At 46.8% G+C, this 26,966-nt stretch overlaps 1 protein-coding gene across 1 annotated transcript in view; it reads right to left on the reverse strand.

Moving 5' to 3' along the window:
* The window catches only part of KCP (kielin cysteine rich BMP regulator), a 98,720-nt gene that overhangs the window by 60,558 nt on the left and 11,196 nt on the right, over positions 1–26,966 (reverse strand). Inside the window, exons 4-16 of the mRNA XM_060279271.1 lie at positions 17,723–17,991; positions 15,844–16,027; positions 15,219–15,286; positions 13,658–13,828; positions 10,766–10,862; positions 9,823–9,905; positions 8,849–8,942; positions 7,492–7,571; positions 5,897–6,073; positions 5,316–5,409; positions 3,429–3,511; positions 2,045–2,138; positions 1,732–1,811 (exon numbers count right to left, since the gene is read on the reverse strand). Coding sequence (XP_060135254.1) covers positions 1,732–1,811; positions 2,045–2,138; positions 3,429–3,511; positions 5,316–5,409; positions 5,897–6,073; positions 7,492–7,571; positions 8,849–8,942; positions 9,823–9,905; positions 10,766–10,862; positions 13,658–13,828; positions 15,219–15,286; positions 15,844–16,027; positions 17,723–17,991 — 1,574 coding nt within the window. The remainder of the gene's footprint in view (positions 1–1,731; positions 1,812–2,044; positions 2,139–3,428; positions 3,512–5,315; positions 5,410–5,896; positions 6,074–7,491; positions 7,572–8,848; positions 8,943–9,822; positions 9,906–10,765; positions 10,863–13,657; positions 13,829–15,218; positions 15,287–15,843; positions 16,028–17,722; positions 17,992–26,966) is intronic.

Below are 26,966 nucleotides of genomic sequence, written 5' to 3' on the forward strand. Positions count from 1 at the left end.
TTTTGGGGCAGGCCCAGCATGGGTACCCGCCACAGTCACCAAGGTGACCGGTCCCGTGTCGTACGAGGTACTAACGGAAGGGGGGCAATGTTGGCGCCGCCACTGCGACCAGATACGGCGACGATTCCCAGGAGGAACCCGGGAGGAGAGCGGGACAGAGGGGTCCCAAGGGGACAGCAGGGCAGTGAGGCCTGTAGAGCGAGAGGGGTGGGCAGAGGAAGCAGAAGCAGTAGGCACAGAGGGGCGCCCCGAGGCTGGAAGGACACCGGAACCAGAGCTACAACCTAGTGGTTCAGTGGCGCCAGACCAGACAGCCCCGGCACAGCCAGCAGCCTCGGAACACGAGCCAGAACCAGAACCCCTGACCAAGGAACACCCCAGGCCACAACGCACACGGAGGCGGCCAGCAGACCTTGGGGACTACGAATGCAACTTCCCGGGCAGGACTGGAACTTAGAGGGGAGGGGTGTTATGTACTGAGCTGAATCCTAGAACAATAGGATTCAGAATCAGCGGGAGCTACCCAATCCAACTCCAGGTGGAAGTGAATCCGAAACCGGATTGGCCTGCTGGAGCAGCCAATCAGGCGGCTGGCAGAAGTGAATCTGCTACCTGATTGGCCTGTAGGAGCAGCCAATCAGGCTGCAGGCAAAAGTCAATCCACAATATAATTGGCCCACAGGTGTAGCCCTGAAGTAGCCAATCACGCAAGGCCCATTGTGTAAATAATGTATATAAGCAGATGGTTTTGGGAAAAGAGCCATTCGTCTTCTCTTCTCCTCCTTGATGACTATGAGCTGAATAAAGAGCATGAAATTCACTCTTGACTCCGAGTATATTTCATGGACCAAGGCCATTTAGGGCTTTAAAGGTCAGCACCAACACAATTATGCTCGGAAACGAACTGGGAGCCAATGTAGGTCTCTTAGGACTGGTATTATGTGGTCTCGGCGGCCACTCCCAGTCACCAGTCTAGCTGCCGCATTCTGGATTAATTGCAGTTTCCGGGTCACCTTCAAAGGTAGCCCCACGTAGAGCACATTGCAGTAGTCCAAGCTGGAGATGACTAGAGCATGCACCACTCCGGTGAGACAGTCTGCGGGCAGGTAGGGTCTCAGCCTGCGTACCAGATGGAGCTGGTAAACAGCCGCCCTGGACACAGAATTAACCTGCGGCTCCACGGACAGCTACCCGAAGGAGTCTCAAAGCGGCTAACATTCTCCTTTCCCTTCCTCCCCCACAACAAACACTCTGTGAGGTGAGTGGGGCTGAGAGACTTCAAAGAAGTGTGACTAGCCCAAGGTCACCCAGCAGCTGCATGTGGAAGAGCGGAGACGCGAACCCGGTTCCCCAGATTATGAGTCTACTGCTCTTAACCACTACACCACACTGGCTCTCGGAACAAGCAAAAGGGTTAGGAAGGGGGTTCCGGTGCCAAGACCTAAGGGGCTACCGGGGGGGGGGGCGTTTCCATTTTGCCACTTCTTGAAGCCATGGTGCTATTTGACTCCAGTTAAGCCAGCAAAAATGTGCAGAACAAGTTCAATGAAAAAGTTAAAGGAATTTGGATATGCAGAAGATATTTAAAAAATAAACTTAAGGAACTGCAGAAAGAGGGGGAAGGAAGTCAAGTTTGGAAAGGTGATATGGATTGTGAAACTAATGAAATGTATAAATTTGAAAAGTATAAAGAAAAAGAAAGAAAGAAATGCTCGGCGATGCCAGACTCACCAGGCAGGTGCAGCGCTTGCAAGGCTCTCCGCTCAGGACTGTCTCTCCGCTGCGGTACTCTCTCCCTTCCCACAGGCAACCTGGAGGCACCAGGACAAGAAGGGTCTGTAAAGGGCTCTGAGTTCGAGATGCAAGGAACATCCTCTTAAACAGGCATCCCCAAACTTCGGCCCTCCAGATGTTTTGGACTACAATTCCCACCTTCCCCGACCACTGGTCCTCTTAGCTAGGGATCATGAGAGTTGTAGGCCAAAACATCTGGAGGGCCGCAGTTTGGGGATGCCTGCTCTTAAAAAAATCTCCTGGGACTCACCATCACAGACGGGGCAGCAAGTCCCGGGCCGAGGGGGTGCTGGGTGGCGGCAGAGACTGGCGCATTGCCTTCTTTTGCAGACGGCATGGCCTTCCTGCGGGCATGGGAAAAATAACAGGGGGGAGGGAGATAATGGAATTGGTACCTTTCAAGGGAACAAGAATGTCTTGCAGGGCCTGGCTCACAGACTGCTCTCTCTCTCCCCCCCCCCAACAAAAGCCCCTTCCTCCCATTTTATTTTATTGATAATAATTTTTATTAATTTTCTATTATAATCCAGTAATAACCTCATTATAACAATACCAATCTATAATACAATCAATAATACCAATCATTCAAATACCAAATTATATTATTTAGATAAGGTGCCCCCCCCACATGCTAGGATTGATGATTTTCTTTATTTTTGCGTTCCAAAATCTTATTGATTTCAATTGCATTCCAGTCGCAATTATAATCCTTTATACAACAGCTGCAATATTTATACGGTAACTTCTATTCCTGTTGACACGTTAAATGATTTTATAAAGCTACAGGTGAGGACCTCAAACTATATCCTATATTCTCAAATCAAAGCGGCTTACAACATATTTCCTTCTCTCTTATATCGATAATAATTTTTACTAGTTTTCAATTACAAAAATCCACTACAGTGGTACCTCGGTTTATGAACACAATTGATTCCGGAAGTCTGTTCATAAACTGAAGCGTTCATAAACTGAAGCAAACTTTCCCATTGAAAGTAATGGAAAGTGGATTAATCCGTTCCAGGAGGGTCCGCGGAGTACTCAACCTGAAGCGTACTTAACCCGAAGCATGGGTGTAATTGGTTCCGGAAGTCTGTTCATAAACTGAAGCGAACTTTCCCATTGAAAGTAATGGAAAGTGAATTAATCCGTTCCAGATGGGTCCGCGGCGTTCGTAAACCGAAAATTTGTAAACGGAGGTGTTCATAAACTGAGTTTCCACTGTATAAGCCTCATTATGTCAATAACAAATTGCAATACCTATTCAAATATCAGTCAATCAAATAGCCAACTAAACAAGCTAGGTCCCCGGTTCCGGTCTCCACCCCCCCCCCCGCATGCTAGTTTTCAAGGCTGGATAGATTCCTTTAATTCTGCTTCCCAGCTCTTCTTTAACCCAGTTACATTCAAATCTTGATATTAATCCCTTATACAACAGCTACAATGTTTTTTTAACTTTACTATTTGTGTCAACACATTTAACAGTTTGTGAATCTGCAAGCGAAGCTTTGTCTCCTTTATTTTCCCTTTGTGCAATATTTGTTTTAACCGTGTTGTTTCTTTCTGTCCTTGCCAAATATTATGTCTCTCTGGGTTATTTCTTGATCTCCGCTTGGGAAACATATTTCTGACCTTACCAGGCATTTGCACTTCAGGCAAGGGTCCGAGGAGGGGGTCCACTCTTCATTGTGCTCACGCCGAGATTCTCCGTCCAGACAACCTGTCGGGGTCCAGCAACGCAGAAACGTCAAGTCGGCTTCAACTGCGAGGAATCCCAAAGCGGGGGGTGGTGGGGCAATGGGATTGCCATAGGGGGCTCTGGGAAGCGGCAGGGGGGTGACGGCGGCGGCGGTGATTTAAGACTCCTGCTAAATGACTTCAAGACAGACACTGGGAAACTTCTTCAAGTCCATCCGCTGAGATTTTACTGAACAGTGGCTAGGATATTACTAGCCCCAAAATGGAAGGACAACAAGATACCAACCAAAGAAGAAAGGCAAGAAAAACTGATGGAATAGGCTGAAATGGCGAAGCTTAACTGGAAGACTTAGAGCAGGCTTCCCCAAACTTCGGCCCTCCAGATGTTTTGGACTACAATTCCCATCATCCCTGACCACTGATCCTGTTAGCTAGGGATCATGGGAGTTGTAGGCCAAAACATCTGGAGGGCCGCAGTTTGGGGATGCCTGACTTAGAGACAAGACAATAGAGACTTTAAAAAAACATTGGGAACCATTTATGTTATATTTGCAGAAACATTGTAAAGGTGGTCTCATAGCAGGGTTTGAGTAAACACTTACAATTAACAAAATATACAGACTAAGAGGCAATGTGGAAACAATTATGGTATGATAAGAATATAATAATAATTAATTTAAAGATTGTAATATTAAGGTACAATAAAACAAGCAGGAGAAGCTAACAACCAGAGGAGGAAGTTGAGGGAAGTCGTGGGGGGGGAATGGGGGAGTTGGGGAACTGTAATTTTCTTTTTTTGTTGAAACAATATTATTGTGATGAATATAAAATTGTAAAACTTAATAAAAATTTTTAAAAAAGAGTTTACTGGACAGGGAATTAGCTACGAAATGTACTGTCTAAGACGTTTGCTAACAAGCTATCAGCCATTGCAAAGCTCGTATCCCAGGATCAAGCCCATCAGTTTTGTCGAATTAATTGAACTAAACAGTTTTAATTGGGTTTTGGAATAATTGTGCAGTTAATTGTAGGCGCTATTGGCTTCTCCTGCACACAAAGACGGGCTGGGACGGATTTGAGTGGACGAGACCAAGAGTGGGTCCGACAGCCAAGGAGGAGGTATTTGCAGAGGGAAGGGAAAGACACTGGGAAGGGAGCCCATCTAGGAGAAGGAAAACGTTGGTGTTAAACCTGCTTTGCAGGATATATTTGGAAGAAGAAAAGGCTAAGGAGTAAACGCTACACAAATCTGGAGTGGAGTCCCCAAGATGGCGCCTTGTACGCCTCCTTCCGGCAACTCCTGCAGCCAAGCTGGTGCCAAACCTATTGCTCTGCTTTCCTTTGGACCCCATCAGCCAGGCTGAAAGGGGGTCTTGTCATCTGGGGAGCCCAGAACCCCAATATACACTGTCCAGGTTTGCACCCCTGGCATAGCTGCCAAGTCTCCCGTATTCCCCGGGAAACCCCCGTTTTTCCAGCTGCCCCCAGCCAAAAAACCGGATTTTTTTGTCCCCCCCCCCCGGTTTATTCTGGCGCAGCGGCCATTTTGGAACTGGGCGAAGCATGCTCAGAAGTGACTTTTGATGCTGCTTTGCCCAGTTCCAAAATGGCGGCAGTGCTACTTCCGGTCTGCTACTTCCGGTCCAGTCCCTTATTTCTCAGGCCGGAACTTGGCAGGTACCGGTATGACCCCGGGGAGTGCAAACTGGTTTGTTTGTTTTTTGTAGGGTAGGGGGGGCACTGGGGATGAGTTCATGGAACCAAGTGGGGAGGAAAAGGTTTGGGAACATTTGGGGTTGACGGAGGTTCCTTCACCTCCTTCTCACCCTGGCAGAGGGGGCAACATTGCCCAGGGACCTCCTCTGTGATGGCACAGTCCAGCTTTGGGCAGGCTACCTGGGAACAGACGATGTTCCCATCCTGGAGAGGAGAAAAGGCAAGAGGAAGCGCAAAATGAATAAGGAGCCCAACTGGATCAGAGATCCATCAGAGATCTATCGCTCACATGGAGGTGCTCGTTTTTGGGGGGACACCCCTCCCTACCAACAACCCTCCCGCTCCAGACGACTCGAGAAAGTGAGCCAAGTCATATCTCCTGCAGGGAAGGGGATAGGGCCCTTAAGTTAGAATGCTCTCTAATCCTCACCCCTCATTGGCCCTGCATTGCACCCCAGGATTTTTAGATTGGCTGAGACGTATCCTTACTCCCTGAAGACGTCTCTTTCTTGTATGGATGGAGGATGCAGTTTGGGTCCAAAATTTGCATCCTTTGCCCTGCCCACTTTTGCCACTGGCCCCGCCCACCACGGGCATGTGTGCCCCTTGGCACGAACCGCATTGTGATATTTCTTCTGGCAGGGAGGGCGTTCCCCTTTGAGAGCAGCGCCTGTCCCCCCCTGGCACCCACCTGACAGACACAGCATTCGCAGGGGTCCTTGCCCGCCACCTCCCCACCGTTGGGAATGAGCTGCCCGCGGAAAAGGCAGCGGGTGCAGTCTGGGCAGCAGGAGCCAGCGGCAGGGGGTAGTCCGTGGGTGCAAGACGGAGGGCATGGCTGGGCAGGGGTGCACACCAGCGCCCCCTCCTGGAGAAAGAGACTCAAGTCACAGAATGGACATGGCAAATGGGCACCGGGACCAGGTGCACAGCCTGAGTGTCATTTTAGACTGCCAGCTCCCCATGGAGGCGCCACTCAATTCTGTTTCCAGGGCAGCTGTCTGCCAGCTCCATCTGGTATGCAGGATGAGACCCTCCCTGCCCGCAGACTGTCTCACCAGAGTGGTGCATGCTCTGGTTATCTCCCGCTTGAACTATTGCAATGCGCTTTACGTGGGTCTACCTTTGAAGGTGACCCGGAAACTATAACTAATCCAGAATGCGGCAGCTAGACTGGTGACTGGGAGCGGCCGCCGAAACCACATAACACCGGACCTGAAAGACCTACATTGGCTCCCAGTACGTTTCCGGGCACAATTCAGAGTGTTGGTGCTGACCTTGAAAGCCCTAAATGGCCTCAGCCCAGTATACCCGAAGGAGCGTCTCCACCCCCATCGTTCTGCCCGGACACTGAGGTCCAGCTCCGAGGGCCTTCTGCCGGTTCCCTCCCTGCGAGAAGCAAGGTTACAGGGAACCAGGCAGAGGGCCTTCTCGGCGGTGGCACCCGCCCTGTGGAACACCCTCCCATCAAATGCCAAGGAAATAAACCACTATCTGACTTTGAGAAGACATCTGAAGGCAGCCCTGTTTAGGGAAGTCTTTAATGTTTGAGGTTTTATTGTGTTTTTAATATTCTGTTGGGAGCTGCCCAGAGTGGTTGGGGAAACCCAGCCAGATGGACAAGGTATTATTATTATTATTATTATTATTATTATTATTATTATTATTATTATTAATTTTTACCCCACCCATCTGGCTCGGTTTCCCCAGCTGCTGTGGGCGGCTTCCAACAGAGATTAAAAATACATTAAAACATCAAACATTAAAACCCAACAACAACAACACAGTAATAACAATAATATTGTGGGTTTTTGATGGGTCGAATACAGACCTACTATGCAAACTGATTATAATTTTTCTATTTGTTATCAGTGAAGACTTTCTTGCTGCAACAGCTAGTGTGAGGACTGGGGTATGTGTGCGAATTCTGGCAATGAACGGTGCACCAAAGTCCCCCATTGGTTCTCTGATCAATGGCCGATAGAAATGTACATACAGTAGTACCTCGGGTTACGAACACGATCCGTTCCGGGTCGCAGTTCGTAACCCGAAAAGTTCGTAACCCGAACCGCCATTTTGCGCATGCGCAAACCGCACGCGCAGAACGTTCGTGTGGCCGAAAATACTTCCAGGTTTGCGCAGTTCGTAACCCAAGTTGTTCGTAACCCGAGGTGTTCGTAACCCAAGGTACGACTGTACACAGTGACAGGATCATTCTACTGCCCCCCACGGGCTTTGGGGGGCATTGCAATCCCTCCCCCCCCCCCGGAAACTCCCATATCTCACAGAACATGTGCAGCTTCGACATCCGTCCGCAGAGGGAATCTTCTGCCCAGGCTCCAGCATTCGCCCGTCCAGCTCACATGCTAAGAGGAGAGACAGCATGAAAGACACAACAAGGCCAAGAAAAAAGGAGCGTTAGGGACAATTACATTCCTGACTTTTTTAGTGCTGCAATACCTACACTTTGGAACCCCCAAAGGCAGGTACCCCCAAAGGCAGGTACCTTTTCAGCGCTTGCTAACATAATATTTTTGTGCAGGGGTTTAGAAAAGTTGCTGCTAGTTTTAAGCTGGTTTTTAGCCTATTGCTTTTTTTAATAAAAAAACTTTTCACGGCTCGTCCATCATTGCTGTTAATTTTACCGACGCATCATTTTACTGTTTAATCTTTTTCTGCAAATTGCTTTGAGGTTTGTTTGTTTTTCAGTTACCTGGGGAGGGGCTATTGGGTTGTTGTTTTTGTTTTTATTTTGTATTTTGTGGTTTTATATCTTGATTTCATTCTGTGAACTGCCCTGAGACCCCCAGGTATAGGGCGGTATATTAATAATAATAATAGGTATATATTATTATAGGAGAAGGTATAGAAACAAAGTTAATGATTTGTCTGGATTAGGGGAATATATGGGAATATGTATATAGATATTAGGAGATGAAGTAGTAATTTAATTATTTAGTTTGGTAAATTAAATCATAAGAATCAAAGCAAGTTACAATGATATAATAAGGGAAACGATACACTAGCAATTGGAAGTTGCTTTTAAGTTACGATGAGTAAATTGTTATGGTATATTTTACATTTATGTTTGGGGACTTATTTTGATTTATTGGTATGTATATAGTTTAATTTGATTAACTTGCCCAATAGTTAGAATTAATTCAGGTTATGCGTTATCTTGTGTTGGGTGGCTTAAATTTTGAATTTATGTTATTAATTCGAATTTATGCCATTTATATTATTTCCGTTATCTTTTTTGTATCCCATTTTTTTCTTGTTATTGTTTGTATTTTTTTTAATCAATAGAGATATTTTTATATATTAATAATAATAATAATAATAATAAATGTTGCAAAATAAATAGATAATAAATAAATGTGTCATCTGAGTCCCTTTGTATTTATTTTTCCAGGGGAAGCACATTTGCAGGGGGTTAATAACTGAGTAAGAGGCAGGTAATATATTGTCTTGCAGGTAAACAGCAGCATCAAAACTCTGCTGCTTCTGGGGACAAGTGAGGCACAGAAAAAACACCTCCTGGGGCTCGACTTGGCTCAGTTCACTCCCACCCCCTCTTGGTTCTTTGCAGGATCCGGAGGAGAAGCCGGATTCCTCTCCAGTTTGTTCATGGTGAATCACTCACCTGGGCAAACAGGGCAGCATTGGCCAGGCTGAGGGATGGGCTTGGCACAGCGGCTGGGCGGGCAGTGGACAGGGTGGCACCGGACCAGGCTCCTCTGGAGGGAAAAATGGAACAGGGTGGTTGCGGGGGGGGCACCTCTTTCACTCCCTGTCCCCAAACTGGGGTCTGTCTTAACCCCCTTCCCCCGGAGGGGTAACCTCAAAAAATGCCAACTTTGCCCAACCTCGCCAGATTATTCCGCATCCTTTAACTTGGAAGTGAGCTACGTGGGGGCCAGCGGCAGGAGTTTCTAACAAGACCCTGAACGATGCTTGGTGGGAAGTCATCAAGGTTCACCCGGGCATGTGCAGAGTGCCTTTTCTTTTCTTCATTGAAATGCACTCTGCACATGCTTGGGTGAACCTTTATCACTCCCCCCCCCCCGAGCATCGTTCAGCGTCTCATTAGAAAAGAAAAATAAACGGGGGGATAGGTACAACAGCTGAATTGAACCTCCAAGTCCACAGGCAGTCTACCGTTGTGTGCTAAATGCTAGGAAGTCAGCAACACGGGATGGACATGATCCTGCTGCTTGGCTTATGGGCTGCCTTCCGCTGGTAGCTAAATCTTCCAAGCCTCAGCCTCGAAATCGTCTATCTCAGATCAATCACTGAGATCCTCTGCAGGCGAGATGCTGGCTGTTCCCCAGGTCGGTGAGGCTCATTGGACAACAATAAGAAGCCGAGCCTTTCGTGTCATTGGCCGGTCCTGTGGAACTCTCTGCCACTGGAGATTCAGTGCCAACTTTCAAGCAGCTGCTGAAAGCTTCTCGATTCCGCCAGGTAATTGAGAATACGTCTTTCCACATTGCTAAGTTGAGGCCTGCTTTCAGCTATTGGATTGCTTTTATTGTATGCTTTTATGGTTTTGTTACCACTGTGATAATTTGTTATAGGGTATAGCTGGGCGCTCTGCCCTTGTCTCCACCCACTCACCAGGCAAGAGCAATTCATGCAGGGGTTCGAGGAGGCTGCAAAGACATCTCCCTCCTGATATCTCTGTCCTTCGTACTCACAACCTGGGCAAAAAAAACAGAGGCGAGGCAAAGGCAGGGAATTAATGCAACACCTCTTAACTGCTGTCAGAATTACTATTTGTCAAAAAACGGGGAGGAAACGACAACACAATCCATGCAAAATTAAAAACCTGCAAAAGAGTAAGCTTGGTGAGAAGCAGAGAGGACAGGCGACAAGGCAATGTTTTTATCGAGATAACGGAACTTTTTAATAAGGTAATGGAGCAAGAAGGTAAAACCACTTTTGTCACTTGGAATCGTGTGATCTTAATTTACTACATTTGGTTTTGGATTTGGTATGGAAATGTGTTCCTATACCTTAACTTCTGGATAACTACTTTGATTGTATTTTTGCTTGGGTGAGATGTTTTAATTTCTTTTTTTAATAAACAGAATGGTCTCTTAGTTTGATTTCATGCTGGTGTCCGTACTTTTGCTTTGAGTTGCTGTGGCAAGAAAGAGTGACTGATAATTTAATAAAAAAATTCTTTCCAGTAGCACCTTAGAGACCAACTAAGTTTGTTATTGGTATGAGCTTTCGTGTGCCTATCTGAAGAAGTGTGCGTGCGCACGAAAGCTCATACCAATAACAAACTTAGTTGGTCTCTAAGGTGCTACTGGAAGGATTTTTTTTATTTTGTTTCGACTACGGCAGACCAACACGGCTACACGCTGAGCTTTTTTTAAAAAATTTTTTTTGGGGGATGGGTGTCAATCAGGGTCCCACGATCGACCAGGATCAACACCCTGCGATCGACCAGTAGATTGCGATCAACTGGTTGGACATCCCTGCTCTACACCAACTAGGATGAATGTTTGGTAAAGAGGAAACATTTTGCACAAATGTTTCCTTGCGTCCTTACCTGGATGGCAAACCGGGCAGCACTCCCCGGGCGGCGTGTATCGCTCCCGGCACGAAAGCTCTGGGCAGCTGGATGCTTGGCATCGGACGTTGCCTGCCTAGGAGAGTTGCAGAGAGAGGAGAGATTTGTATGGCGGCGCCAATGTGGTCACGAAATGCTTGGCAACGGTGAATACATGGCAGGAAGGGTGAGCGCATTGCTTGGTGCTGATGATGTCAAAGCTGCTGCAGGCCTGTGGTAAAATTGTAGGGTTGCAAACAGTGCCGGGTTTCGGTTTGATGAGGCCCTAAGCTCCTGAAGGTAATGGGGCCCTTTCTATGTCCAGCTGTCCTTTATCAACAACAAATGATTACTGTTTTTTCTGTTGAATATATGCTATATGGTAATTTATGGACCTCATAGGTATCTCAAGCCATTTGCCCATGTTGCCATGCAACCAGTCCATGCAGAATGTAGGCACCCTATATATAGAAAGGAGCAAACCAGTGATATTTTAGGGAGCAGGCTAAAAGGTGGGGCCCATGACTTACATCATAGGAGCCTACACAACACAAAACACTGTTGCTGGATGTAGGTTTTATTTTATTGGTTTTTTATCTTATATTTTGTAAAACTACACCCAGGTTTTTCTCCCTCCTTTAAATCTTTTTGGGCCCCCCAAAAGAGTGGGGCCCTAAGCTAGTGCTTGTTTAGCTTATATGTAAATCCGGCACTGGTTGCAAAGGACCCCAATGGCTAATCTAGTTCAATCCCTGCAATGTAAGAATCTCAGCTAAACAGTCCACGACAGTCAGCCATCCAGCCTCTGATGGCTAACCTTCCGCGAAGGAGAGTCCATCGCTTTCTGATGGAGTCTGCTCCATTGCTAAATAGCTCTTATTGTGAGCAAGTTCTCCCTAATGTTTACTTGGAATCTCATTTCCCGTCCCTTGACTCCATTGGTTTGAATTCTACCCTACAGAGCAGCAGAAAACAAGTTTGCTCTATCCTGCATGGGACAGCCCTTGAGATGTTTGAAGATGGCTCTCGTATAATAATAATAATAATAATAATAATAATAATAATAATAATAATAATAATAATAATATATTATTTATACCCCTCCCATCTGGCTGGGTCTCCCCAGCCACTCTGGGCGGCTTCCAACAGAAAAATACAACACAATAATCTATTAAACATTAAAAGCCTCCCTGAACAGGGCTGACTTCAGATGTCTTCTAAAAGTCTGGTAGTTGTTTTTCTCTTTGACACCTTATGGGAGGGTGTTCCACAGGGCAGGCGCCACCACCGAGAAGGCCCTCTGCCTAGTTCCCTGCAACTTGGCTTCTCGCAACGAGGGAACCGCCAGAAGGCCCTCAGGGCTGGACCTCATTTTCCGGGCAGAATGATGGAGGTGGAGACGCTCAGTCTCCTCTCAGTCTCCTCTTTTCCAGACTAAACATGCCCAGCTCCTTCAACCGTTCCTCATCAGGCTTGGTTTCCTTTATTTATTCTTTTATTTATAGTTATACTTTTCAAGTTTATACATTTCACTAATTTTATACATTTCATTATATAGCATTATATAGGTGGATATAGCAACCGAGAAATTTAGTTGTTCCCACAAGGGGACAATGACAATAAAGATCTATTCTATTCTATTCATTAATTTTGACATTTCCAAACTTGACTTCCTCTTTCTGCGGTTCCTTAAAGGTATTTTTAACATCTTCAGCATATCCAAATTAACATCAGGCTTGGTTTCCAGATGCTTGATCATCTTGGCCACCCTCCTCTACACACCTTCCAGCTTGTCAACATCCTTCTTAAATTGTGGTGCCCAGAACTGGACACAGTATTCCAGGTGTGGTCTGACCAAGGCAGAATAGAGGGGGACTATGACTTTCCTTAATCCGGACACTCGACTTCTGTTGATGCAACCCAGAATAGCAATGGCCTTTTTTGCTGCTGCATCACACTGTGGGCTCATGTTCAGCTTGTGGTCCACCAAGACACCCAGATCCTTTCCAGATGTACTGTGCTTTAGGCACAATTCCCCGTGATGGTGGGCATTGCCAGCTTCCCCCTGGCACTGTTGGGTTTTTTGAATAGTCAAGTTACTTTAGAGCCGGTCTAATGTAAATACTGTCTGTTTAAGAGAAACAGGTGCCGGTGTTTCTGTTAATTGCTCACAGGCATGGGCTCTGCTTTTTGTATATAAGGCTCTGCCAGAAAGCCTTCTGTATCTCTTAGTTAGATCTTTCAGTTTGATTCATCTCTAACTAGATCACTCTCTCAGTTGTTCTCAGTTTAAGAGATTCCCAGTTGAATCTTAGTATGAGAGTTGCTTAGTTACAAAGCTAGTTTGCTGTTAATTCTTGGGTAGTTTAATGGGAGTTATGTGGGAGTTTGTGGGATGTTTGGAATGGGTTGAAGGTTGGAATGTTGCTAAGAGAGAAAGCATTTATCTTTAGTTTAAAGTCTCTTTAGAGTCAGTTTGTATATCACTTAAAGAAACCCAACCGTTTATATTTTCATCTGCATACTTTTACAAGTGTGCAGCTAGTAAGGGGTTTCATTTAAGGGAGATAATTCGCTCTTGGTGGTGTTTTCTTAGCCAGGTCAACTTCTGACTACGTATACTCTGCGTGAAGCGTACTTTAAAGGGCCGCTGTAAACTGGGATATATGATTTAGATTAAGCAAGTTTCAATACCCAGTTTTCTCCTATATTCTTATCATATATATATTATTTTCCAATAGGCACAGACTGGCTCTAGCCCTGCACCTGCCCCTGATCTGGAAGATGAGGAATCAATACAGGTGCTAAATCTGATCCGCACCTTTTTGTTTTCTTGCTGGCACCCCATGGCATTTGACCCATCAGCACCCCCACCCCTTCCTCCACGCTCACCTGGCAGATGCAATGCCTGCAGGGCTCCTCCAGGTACCTCTGCCCATCCTTCAAGAGGTGCCCTTTGTAGAAGCAACCTCTACACACTGGGCAACACTCCCCCTGAGGGGTTGCGGGGTGCTGGCATGGAGGAGGAGAGCAGTCCTCTCTCTTGCAGGACACTTTGCCATCCTAGGTAGAGAAGGTACAGCGTTACTGGGCAGCAAAGGCACTCACAGTGCCCAAAGCAATGATTTATTATTATTATTATTATTTTCAATTTTATACATTTCAATAACTTTACAGTCATTGTAACATTTCAAAACTTGACTTCCTCCCCCCTCTTTCTGCGGTTCCTTAAATTTATTTTTAAAATTTTCTGCATATCCAAATTAACCTACTTTGCTCATTTATTCATCTACTTTAAATATGAAACTGCAGGTTATCACAACAATCCTGCTTATCTTCTTATCCGTTTACAGTTTATCTGTACATCTTCAATAAACCATTTCCATTTTTTTATTTAAAAAAGTTTGCTATCTTGATTTCTTATTTTTCTGGTAAGTTTCGCCATTTCTGCATATTCCATAGGTTTTTGTATCCATTCTTCTTTTGCCAGGACTTCTTTCCATTTTGGGGCAAGTAACACTCTTCAGAGTCGGACACGACTAAACGACTAAACAACAACAACAACACTCTTCCTTCTGTAGTTGCATACATTAAAAAATTTCTATACAGTTTGGGTAGTCCTGTCCCTATAATTCACAAGGGAAAGCTTCTGGGTTGTTGTTTTTTTTACAAATGTTATTTTATTTTTATTTTGTTATTGATTTTCCAATTTTAACAATTTTATAACATAGTAATATAACATCATTGTATCATTTGCCCTGCCGAGCTCTCGACTTCCCTCCCTCCGTGTTCTTGTTTTCTTATATCACATTTTTATTTCCACACATTTTTTACATCTCCATTCTACAGTGGTACCTCTACTTACGAATTTAATGTGTTCCGAACACACATTTGTAAGTCAATTTTTTTTTAAAGTCAAATCCCATAGGAATGCATTGGGAGAAAAAATTCGTAAGTCGAAGCAACCCTATCTAAAAATTCATAAGTAGAAAAAATCCTATCTAAACTGCATCCAAGATGGCGGACGGAGCTCCGTTTGTAAGTAGAAAAATTCATAAGTAGAGTTATTTGTAAGTAGAGGTACCACTGTATATCTGTCTTATATTATTAAACACTTTAATCAGCAGTAGAATGACCCTTCTTTTAAACGTTGTTAGTTTTATCTCAGTCCTACTAGTGTCCTTATATGTGTACAATGATTCTCTCTATATAATATAAATTTATTCCATTCTCTCTGGAACACTTGGTCGTTCTGATTCTTGATTGATTCATTCATTCATTCATTCATTCAATAGCACCTTCAACAATTGATTTATACTTTTCTGCCTGGACAAAGTCCTTCTGGGATGCTCACCCGTCACATTAGTGCCACCTGTAGAGGCACACCTGGGCCATGGCAAGGCAGATCCTTGCGGGGTTGGGTGTAATCCTGACAAGAGCCCCCCCTCCTCACCTCACAGCGGCAGGTCCAGCATGGCTCCAGGCTCCAGCTCTCCCCTTCCTTCCGGCCGTCAGCACAGCCTGCAAAGCGGGGGGGGGGCAGGTGGAGAGAAGGTCAGCACTGAGGAGAAACTGCACCTGCTGAATTTCTCCCTGTGGCAAAGCTGTCAGCAATGATGGAATCATAGGATCGCAGAGTTGGAAGGGCCCTCCAGGGTCATCTAGTCCAACCCCCTGCGATTCAGGAATCTCATTCGAGACAGACCGAGGTCATTTAGGGCTTTAAAGGTCAGCACCAACACTTTGAATTGTGCTCGGAAACGTACTGGGAGCCAATGTAGATCTTTCAAGACCGGTGTTATGTGGTCTCAGCGGCCGCTCACCAGTCACCAGTCTAGCTGCCGCATTCTGGATTAGTTGTAGTTTCCGGGTCACCTTCAAAGGTAGCCCCACGAAGAGCGCATTGCAGTAGTCCAAGCGAGAGATAACCAGAGCATGTACCACTCTGGCTAGACAGTCTGCAGGCAGGTAGGGTCTCAGCCTGCGTACCAGATGGAGCTGATAGACAGCTGCCCTGGACTCAGAATTGACCTGTGCCAGGTCAATAACAACAACTCAACGCCCTTTCATGTACTCACCCAGGCAGCGAGGCCGGTCGTGGCGCAGCGAGCACTCTGCTTTGCCATGCGCGCACACACAAGTGGTGCACAGATCTCGGTCCCAGGAAGCGCCGTCCTCATAGTGCCGCCCCTCCCAGAGGCATGCCGGCCGCCGACATTCACAGTCCTCCAGGGACTTCACGCGGCCCAGCAGGTCCGAATTCTGGGGAGGGAAAGACGGGGGGGCACTGTGGGTGAGGGGGGTGTTACTCTGGGGAGGAGGATGTCCTAAGAACAAGGCTCTGCCCCCCCCCCCCCCCCCGGAAAGAATCGCATTTGATACTCAGGGTAGAACCTGCTACTGTGGAAAGGAAGCTTTTAAAGAAACAAAACAAAACACATGTTTCTAGTCCTCATTGTCAGCGGGCAAAATAAAGAAACTCGGACCTGTTACGTGTGGAATACAGCACTTATGGAAAGCTCGACTCACCACTGGAGGGTGAAAATGTGGGAGTCAAAATCCCAAATGCATGATTGCCAGACAGGCATATGAGGAGCTGACATTCATAGCATTTCTGAATCAATATCAAAGAGACTAAATGAGATCAATTCCTTAATGCTTTGGCAGGAATTTCTAACAAAGGAGACAATCTTATATACTTCCTTCCTGCCTGAGCTTTCGCTCTCTTCTTTTAAGCCAGTGTGATGTGAGCTCCACTTTTTTTGTAACTAAGAAGTCTTTTGAGCTGCATACTACTTTGATGTATTTGCTGCCTGCATTGAAATGTAAGTAAACTTCCTTTTCAGCTAAAACATGTGGTTCATTCTTAGCAATGGGGACAAAAGGGGGAAGGCCTGTTCCCTTATTTTAACAGGGACAAAAGGTGTCATTGCCTATTTCCTAGCTTCCAGAAGGCTGCAAATGCACGTACAGTGGTACCTCGGGTTGCGGACCCGACCCATTCCAGGGTGCTGTTCGCACCCCGAAAAGTCTGCAACCTGAGCGGCGCTTTCGCGCATGCGCGAAACCGCAATAGAGTGCATCTGCACATGCATGAAGCGCGACGCACACAGAACGCTTCTGCACATGTGCTGGAACCCAGAAGTAAACACTTCTGGGTCCGTCACGTTTGTAACCCGGAAAAACGCAACCCACAGTGGATGCAACCCGAGATATGACTGTAAGTGTTTTTACTATGCTAAAATAGCTTCACAGCCCATTTACTCTCATTTAAAGGTAAAGGGCAAAGGGACCCCTGACCATTAGGTCCAGTCGTGACCGACTCTGGGGTTGCGCGCTCATCTCGCATTTTTGGCCGAGGGAGCCGGCGTATAGCTTCCAGGTTATGTGGCCAGCATGACAAAGCCGCTTCTGGCAAACCAGAGCAGCACACGGAAACGCCGTTTACCTTCCCGCTGTAGCGGTTCCTATTTATCTACTTGCACTTTGACGTGCTTTCGAACTGCTAGGTTGGCAGGAGCTGGGACCAAGCAACGGGAGCTGATCCCGTCGCAGGGATTCGAACCGCCGACCTTCTGATCAGCAAGCCCTAGGCTCAGTGGTTTAACCACAGCGCCACCTGGGTCCCTATTTACAGGGCCTCGAAAGAGTCCTCATTTACACACATAATCAGCATTCAGTACCAACAGTACCAAAATTGTGAAAATAAGAAATATGTACCTGGGGTGGGGGGGTTATCAAATGTTGCCCTCCCTCAGGATGCCATATTAGCAAAGTCTGCCTCTTTTTAAGGCTCCTTCCTACATCTTTTGGAGGTAATTAAGCAGCGAAAGAATGGACACCTGGCAAAAAATGCTGCTGTCACAAGATTCATGTTGAGCCGGGGTTAGACTAGATGACTCCTGGGAACCCTCCGAACTCTAAAATTCTGTGTGGTGGGATCTGAGCTTCCCTCACCTGCTCTTTAACCATGTCCAACATTGTCCCCAGCCCGTCCACAAGCTCCTCCAGCCGCCTTATCCTCTCCTCTGCACTGGCTGTGCTAGATCTCGCTGGTCCCGGCGGCGGGAAGTCCGACTCGCTGGGCTCCCGTTGGTAGTGGCGGATGTCAGTCAAGGCCGGCGGCTCAAGGAGCGGCAGAGGGTCAAGCTCAGGCAGGTGCTCATCTGGTAGGTCCACATAGCGCTCCTCAGGTGTGGTGTAGGACAGAGGGAGGAGGTCTGGCTCTGTGGGTCAGCGAAAGGGAGAGAAAAGGGGGCAGGCAGAATGGTCAAGGGGGTGGAGGGACAGCCTCCTAGGAAATGGATCTATTGCTTCTGCAAGGGTGACATTTGGTACTGGGCCCAGTGCCCAGGACCATGTGGATTAAATTAAACTGAAAACCGTGTTTCTAGTCCTCAGGATTGCAGGTACAGATACCTTGGCTCTCAAACGCCCAAAACCTGGTTGGGTACCGGTTTCCAAATGTTTTTTCGGAAGCCGAATGTCCAATGCAGCTGTCAGCTATTGTTTCCAAGGCGCCTGCACCAATCAGAAGCCGCACCTTGGTTTTTGAATATTTCAGAAGTCAAACTGGAATGGATTAAGTTTGGTGCTTTTGTTTTTGATATTTATTTTGCATTTTTGTTTTTGAGGCTTTTCGGTTAATTTGTTTTTGTGACTGTGTGGAACCCAGTTCAGCTACTGATTGATTGATTGATTGATTGATTGTGTGGCTGTGGAAATGGATAAAAGCCCCCCATCCAAACAATGACTATCATCAGTGCAGGTAAGATATTATTATTATTATTATTATTATTATTATTATTATTACTACTACTGCCTACAATACTGTCTTATTTATTTTATAGTGCAGCACATCGATTATTGCTTTCATTTTATGGAGCAACGGTCTTGTTAGATAGTAAAATTCATGTTAAATTGCTTTTTTAGGGGTTGGTTTTTAAAAGTCTGGAATGGATGAATCCATTTTGCATTACTCTCTATGTGAAAGCGCGCCTTGGTTTTGGAACACCTTGGTTTTGGAACGGACTTCCGGAACGGATTAAGTCTGAGAACCAAAGTACCACTGTATAGCCTTCCTATACCAAATGCCAAAGGTTGCTAAATTAAGCATTGCCTAATTGCATTTTCGCAGTTTACTTCCCATAATTAGCTCAAACCATAGCTGCCAAGTTCTCCCTTTTTTTAAGGGAAATTCCCTTATGCTGAATAGGCTTCCTTGCGAGAAAAGAGAAAACTTGGCAGCTATGGCTCAAACCCACAACCCTGAGATTAAGATTCCCCCCGCCCCCCCCCTCTAATGGTTCTGAGTGCTTGCCTCTTACCTTTCTTTCTTTTTATTAACTTCTTCATTTCATAGATATACATACCCAGAAATACACACCCGTTACAAAGCATCTTTTCATAATATACTAAGGCAAGACAGCTACTTAGTCTAAAAAAGAACAGGGCCGTCTTAAGCGCCCCTGGCGCCGTGGAGTGACGGATCACTCCGGCGCCCCCCCCCCCGCGTTTCCCAGCGTGGTGGGCAGGCGGGCGCAGCACGGTTGTCGAACCAGCGGACCGACCGGCCAGCAGGCGGGCGCAGCTCGCGACGCTCTCCTGGCGGGCCGGCGCCGTGGTGCCCTGCGCCACCGGGGGTTTACCTAGAGTCGGCCCTGAAAAAGAACAAAGTTGTGAGGAAGAAAAGCAAAAGAAGGAGAGACCTTAAAAAGGAGAAAAGGGAAAGAAAGGAAAAATAACAGAAAGATAGAAACAAATAAAGGGACTTCTGGCTCTTTGTCTTGCAACTACAAATGATATCCATTCCTTAAAATCCAACCCTTCTATCTTCCATAAACCAGTATTTTTTCAATCTTCATGCTCATGGTTTTTCTCTAATGAAATGTGTTAACTTTGCCATCTCAGCCAGAGCCAATACTTTTATCAGATTGAGATTCCCATTCTCTGCCAACTGAGCGATCCCAGCCTTCAGCTTCCCTGAATTCTAGCCTTATGAGAGAGAGAGAGAGAGAGAGAGAGAGAGAGAGAGAGAGAGAGAGAGAGAGAGAGAGAGAGAGAGAGAGAGAGAGAGAGAGAGAGAGAGAGAAGGAGGAGGAGGAGGGAAACTCATCTCTGCCAGCTTCCCCTATGCCAGGTGTAAGTTTTTATGAGCTTCTAGAATCATAGAATCATAGAGTTGGAAGAGACCACAAGGGCCATCCAGTCCAACCCCCTGCCAAGCAGGAAACACCATCAAAGCATTCCTGACATATGCCTGTCAAGCCTCTGCTTAATGACCTCCAAAGAAGGAGACTCCACCACACTCCTAGGTAGCAAATTCCACTGCCGAACAGGTCTTACTGTCAGGAAGTTCTTCCTAATGTTTAGGTGGAATCTTCTTTCTTGCAGTTTGAATCCATTGCTCCGTGTCCGCTTCTCTGGAGCAGCATAAAACAACCTTTCTCCCTCCTCCATATGACATCCTTTCATATATTTGAACATGGCTATCATATCACCCCTTAACCTTCTCTTCTCCAGGCTAAACATACCCAGCTCCCTAAGCCGTTCCTCATAAGGCATCGTTTCCAGGCCTTTGACCATTCTGCCATGCCGTTTCTTGGCTGTTCTCTAAGCTAAAAAGTCCCAAATGTTGCATCCCTTTGATCGCTTGCCTTGCCCTCCGAAACCTTAAATTAAAAAAAGAAAGAAAGCTGCTCGTCTGGCCTCCCGCTGCCCCTCCATCTCCAGCGAGACTCCAGCCCCCCCCCCTGACCTCCATCTTGCACAAGGACCCCCTGACCCACCCCCAGGAGCTTGGATCAGGGGGCACCCGAAGGGGTTGTGAAGCCTCGATCCCTCCCTTCCGGGGGCCCAGTGGGGTGTGTGCACGTGGGCCCAGACACTGGGCATTCCTCCTCCTACCCGGCTGACCCTTCCAGGAGGGCTGGAGGCCAGAAGCGCTTAATGAGCCGAAGGGGGCAAGTTGGGGGCAGCCAGAGCCAAGATGCTCATTAGACGCATGGATGGCTCAGGACGCGCCTTGCCAGCAGTCGGGAGGAGGGGAAAGGGAGGGCTGCTGAGCAGGAATTGTTGCCAGAAAAAGGACGGAGAGGTCAGGAGGAGATGTGGGCAATGCATAGGGCATAGGTGCCAACCCCCTCGGGCCCTGGGTGCCTGAGAACCCTCAAAAGTCCCCATGGGCACCCACAAATTTCAGTGCCAGGGCCATGCACCTGTAGCCCCAGGCACTCACAGTCGCAGGGCCAAGCTGGCACTCCTGGAAACACAATTCATAGAACTGTGGCGTTGGAAGGGGCACCAAGGCACGGGTGGACCTTCATGCTCTGGTACCAGGGGCGGGGGTGGGGCTGCCGCCTGTTCTGGGGGGTGGGGCGTGGCTTCAGGAGAGGCGTGACGCGCATTCCGGGGGTGGGGCAGGCAGCCACCATGGCACCCTCGGGATCACGCTGCCCGGGGCGGAGCACCCCCACCGCCCCTCCCTTCCTATGCCCCTGCACCAAGGGTCATCTAGTCCAACCCCTGGCAAAAATGCAGGAATCTTTTTTCTCAATGTGGGGCTCGAACCCACAACGCCGAGAGTCTCATGCTCTACCGACTGACAGCCTCTTCTTATGTTCTTTTGACAAGGCAGCGAGAAGCCAAGTTGCAGGGAACTAGGCAGAGGGCCTTCTCGGTGGTGGCGCCTGCCCCGTGGAACGCCCTCCCAACAGATGTCAAAGAGGAAAACAACTACCAGACTTTTAGAAGACATCTGAAGGCAGCCCTGTTCAGGGAGGCTTTTAATGTTTAATAGATTACTGTGTTTTATTTTTCTGTTGGAAGCCGCCCAGAGTGGCTGGGGAAACCCAGCCAGATGGGCGGGGTATAAATAATAAATTATTATTATTATTATTATTATTATTATTATTATTATTATTATCCCACCCATCTGGCTGGGTTTCCCCAGCCACTCTGGGTGACTCCCAACAGAATATTAAAAACACGATAAAACATCAATCATATAATAATAATAATAATTACAGCGAATGAAGCTGCCTTCCTCCTTCATGTTGTTGGGTTTGGTTCCCAGGGATGATTCGGGCTGGAATTCTCCCGAAAACATCTAGAAAACCACATTGGCAACCTTTGGCACAAGGGGAAACTTCTCTCTGCAACTTAGGAGGGTTGCCGCCTGCAGTCTGGGCTGATAGATTGGCTTTGCGCCCACTTTCTTTCCTCCGAAGAGCTCTTTGGCCCTCTCCCCCCCCATTTTATTCTCACAGCAACCCTGCGAGGTAGGCTAGGCCGAGAGACCCTGCAGGTTATCGATGAGCCGGAAGGTGCATAGAGGAGGGCGATCGAAATGACCGAGAGTCTAGAAACCAAGCCTGATGAGGAACGGTTGAAGGAGCTGGGTATGTTTAGCCTGGGAAAGAGGAGACTTCCACTATCGCAAGGCCTGGAAGAGGGAGCAAGCTTGTTCTCTGCTGCTCTGGAGGGCAAGACTCGAACCCGTGCCGCTCAGGTGGCAAGAAAGGAGATTCCAACTGAACCTTTAGAAGAATTTGCTCGATGTAAGAGCTGTTTGACTCCCACTGAATATGGTGATGGACTCTCCCTCCCTGGAGGTTTTTAAGACTGGATTCTTTAGCTGTGATTCCTGCATTTCAGGGGGCTGGACTAGATGACCCTTGGGAAGACTTCCAACACTATAAATCAGTGATTTCCCCAGCCCCACCCCGCTCTAGACACCTGCAAGGCTCCCTTCCCTCTTTCCTTCTCGGTTTGGAAAAAGACTTCAGAGGTCCCCAGCACCCTTTTCCAGGGGGCAGCTTCTCAAATGCTTGGGAAATGTGGGGAGGAGAGGGGGGGTAAATAAAACCAGACTCCCACAGATCGCTGCAGCTTCTGGAACAGAATGCTCACACCAGAAAGCCCGCGAAGCCATCTGAATTTTAGCAGAGCTTAAAGGAACTCAACTTCCATCGAGCTCCATCACCACTGCCAGTCTGCAGCAGAGGCAAAGAAGAGTCAAAATGTTTTGGCAGGCTCGGTCCGATGACCCTGCAGAACTTAGCCTCTGTTCAGGAAATTGGCCAATTAATTCCGCCCCCCGCCCCCAAGAGGTCATGGGGCAAGGAGTACGAGGTTTTTGAGAAATGAGGTTGAGCGGCGTAAATCCTTGAGGAAAGGGACCGTAGAATCTTAAGGTCTTGGAGCACAAAAAACAGGTCTCTAGTTTGCAAGCGGCGTTCGAGCGCACGCCGGAAAGTTGAGTTTCTTAAAGAGCTCTGTCACCTCAAAAACCATGCGAAAGGATATTGCAGAGGTGGGAAAAGATAAATAAAGAACCAGATGCACAAATGCACGAGGGGGGACACCTGGCTCTCTCGCAGTAAATGTGAAAAGGATCTCGGGGTCTTGGTAGACCACAAGCTGAATTGTGAGCCCACAGTGTGATGCAGCAGCAAAAAAGAGGAAATGCTATTCTAGGCGGCCTCAACAGAAGTCTAGTGTGTCCAGATCAAGGGAAGTCATGGACCCGCTCTATTCTGCCTTAGTCAGATCCCACCTGGAATACTGTGTCTAATTCTGGGCACCACAATTTAAGAAGGATGTTGACAAGCAGGAAGGTGCACAGAGGAGGGCAACCAAGGTGACCAAGGGTCTGGAAACCAAGACTGATGAAGAATGGTTGAAGGAGCTGGGTATGTTTAGCCTGGAAGAGAGAAGACTGAGAGGAGATAGGACAGCAATCTTCCAATATCTCAAGGGCTGTCACAGGGAAGAGGGAGCAAGCCTGTTTTTTGTCGCTCTGGAGGGCTAGACTTGAACCAATGGCTTCAAGTTACAAGAAAGGAGATTTCGACTAAACATCAGGAAGAACTTTCTGGCAGTCAGAGCTGTTCGACAGGGGAACGGTCTCCCTTGACAGGTGGTAGATTCTTCTTCCTTGGAGTTCTTTAAGCAGAGGTTGGAAGGCCATCTGTCTTGAATGAGATTCCTGAATCGCAGGGGGTTGGACTAGATGACCTTGGAGGGCCCTTCCAACTCTGCGATCCTATGATTCCATCATTGCTGACAGCTTTGCCACAGCGAGCTTGTTTTTATCCTGCTCTGGAGTGCTGGACTCGAACCCATGGCTTCAAGTTGCAAGAAAGGAGATTCCGACTAAACATTCGGAAAAACTTCCTGACAGTAAGAGCTGCTCAGCAGTGGAAGGAACTCCCTCTGGAGGTGGTGGACTCTCCTCACCCCTTGGAGGTTTTTAAGCAGAGGTTGGGTGGCTGAGATTCCTGCATTGCAGGGGGTTGGGCTAGATGACCCGCAGGGTCCCTTCCAACCCTACGAGGGCATGGCTGGCTGGAACCCTGCAGAGGAGCACTCCATTCCACAGGGGCGAGGAACCTGTGGCTCTCCGGAGATACGGTATCCTTGCCGTTTGCCAGTTCAATTCCCGTCAGTCACGACTACGCATGTTTCCCATGCCTGCCAGAAAGCAACGATTTCTGGCTAGTTTCCCTTGGTATTCCTTATTTACAGGAAGCCGAACAGCAGCCAGCCCAGCTACATATTAGCTGAAGAACAGCTGTTCTAACTAAACGATTTGCCTAATATTTCCTTGGCAGATGAGAAGCCTGAGCCTGGACATATAATTTCCTCTCTGGGGAAACAGGCAGACATCAGATCAGGCCTTTCCAGCCACAGATACTATATTCACCCCAGGACACTCAGTTCATAAATACAACAGGAAATGCGGTGTACGGCTTTTTAAAAAAAATAATAATCTCTGGGTCCCATTTCAGGGTCAGCGCTGCCTTTGTGGGGTTGCCAATGACGAGATCTGGTCTCATGCATGAGCAGGTTTGCAGCGTGGGTCGATGCGACGTAAGAAGTCCCCACCTTACGCCTTTTGTTTTCAAACCTCTCAAATTATAAAAAGCACTAATAGGGATTTCTGATTGATTTCTCAGCCCTTGCTTTTCCCCCGTAGGACCAATTGCAGTCATCAGCAGTCGTTAACAGCCATCTACAGGTTTACCACTCCCATCAGCCCATCACCCATTCCCATCACCCCCACCCTCTGTATATACATAAGGGTCTGGTGAGTTCTGTTTCAGTGTATCTGATGAAGTGTGCATGCACACGAAAGCTCATACCAAAATAAAAACTTAGTTGGTCTTTAAGGTGCTACTGAAGGATTTTTTATTATTTTGCTTCGACACAGACCAACACGGCTACTTACCTGTAACTAGGGATTTCTGAGGTAACACTAAACCTCTCTACTCTTCCCTATAGCCTTATTGTAACCCCCCCCCATCCCTTGTGGGTTTTACAAATAAAATGAGAGTACTTTTCCAGCCCAAACGTGGCCCGGTATCTTTTTAAGCTCTGGGGTGAATATGAGACTATCCTTAGTGTACACACCAGTAAGGGGTTCTCCTCACTTGAGCTTTCCCCACTGTGAAGCTTTCCTCCCTCCCGAGGAAACTTTTTGTCACCCTTGAACCAGTCTCCTTCCTCCTCCTCCTCTTGGTGCACTCAAGGGACAACAAACTATCCTTTCTGCTTTAGATAGGGGTTTTGTCCTTTTAATGAGTATCCCCACCAGATGAGCAATAGATACCTCTGCTGGAAAGATCACACCGACGATAGTTTAAATGGCATTTTAACTTAACATTTAATGTCTTAAAATCTTAACGGTTGCGTTCAAGTTTCATGTGTACAAGCATGTGGTTTCAATAGAACTGTTCTTGTTAATCATATAATTGCAAACCTAACCAATTCCTCATCTACACCTACTCTAGTAACCTACTCCACAACCTCCCACACGCTCCTGCTCCCAAAACCCTCTCTCCCGAATTACCGAATTAACAGCTACCCATCCTCTTTAAACCCGTGGCTGTCCCGCCCCTCATGGAATGGAATGCTGTCAATCAACTAAGAGGCTGGGTTTAACACTTAACACCCTGGAGTTCTACTCAAGCCAGCCCAATCCGTCACAGTCGACAACTTGGAGAATTCTTTAGGAAAACCAAAGTAGTGGATTTGCATAGGAGGCCCCCAAATAGATCCACCCCCATCTTTTAGGTCTCCTGGGGAGGTGGCGCTGGTGGGATGTTCTTCAGCAAATAACTTGCAGGACAGTCAGAAACAGATTGAGGTCTATAAAATTATACACAGCAGGGAGAAAAGGGAAAGCGACAAGTTTTTAACTCCAGGTAGTCTTGCTGAAATGTATAAGTCCGAATCAGATAAGTGCTGGAGATGTAACAATGTAATATAGATTTGAATCTCGGGGGGACGGGGGACTCTGGAAGAGCGATTTGAAGTTCACAGCATGCTATTCTTTGAAGGAGAATTACCTGAAAAATGATTTATAGAGGCTGTTTAACTCCGAGTAGACTTGCTAAAATGTGTAAGCCTGAATCAGATAAGTGCTGGAGATGTAATGAGGTCGAGGGTACGTTTTATCGTATGTGGTGGACTTGTAAAAGGGTAAAAGAGTATTGGGAAATGATATATAATGAATTGGGGGGAAATGTTTAAAAGTACCTTTCTCTCTCTCTCTCTCTCTCTCTCTCTCTCTCTCTCTCTCTCTCTCTCTCTCTCTCTCTCACACACACACACACACACACACAGAGAGAGAGAGAGAGAGAGAGAGTCCTTTTCGTTGGAGATAATTCAGAGGGAAATCTCCGGGTGTTAAAAAAACGACTATTTATGTACTACTGCGGCCCGTGTTTTGTTAGCCCCAAAATGGAAAACTAGCGAGGTACCAACCAAAGAAGAATGGAAACTTAAACTGATGGAATACACACAGCTTGCAGATTTAACACACAGAATAAGAGAACAAGAAGAACGTATGTTTAAAGAAGACTGGGAAATGTTTACTGAATATATGGGTGAAAAATGTGTTCATTTAAAAATGCTGGTAGCATTAAGATAAATACAGCAGTGTAAATAAGTTTTGATGGTGTAACAATGGATGACTGAATGCTTCAGTTTATGTGAAATATGCAAGGATGTATGGTATGCAAAATGAACCATGGAAAAAGAAGAAGGGAAGTCATTAATTTAAGGTTGTTTAAATGAATATTTTGAAATGCAAATTAGAAAATGTAATTAAAAATTATATATATATATATATATAGAGAGAGTGTGTTTTCCTCCCTTGCTCACAATACCCAGTAAGATAATCCAATGAAGCTAAACA

Source organism: Zootoca vivipara, chromosome 10 (genome assembly GCF_963506605.1).
Source record: "Zootoca vivipara chromosome 10, rZooViv1.1, whole genome shotgun sequence".
Lineage (NCBI taxonomy): Eukaryota > Metazoa > Chordata > Lepidosauria > Squamata > Lacertidae > Zootoca > Zootoca vivipara.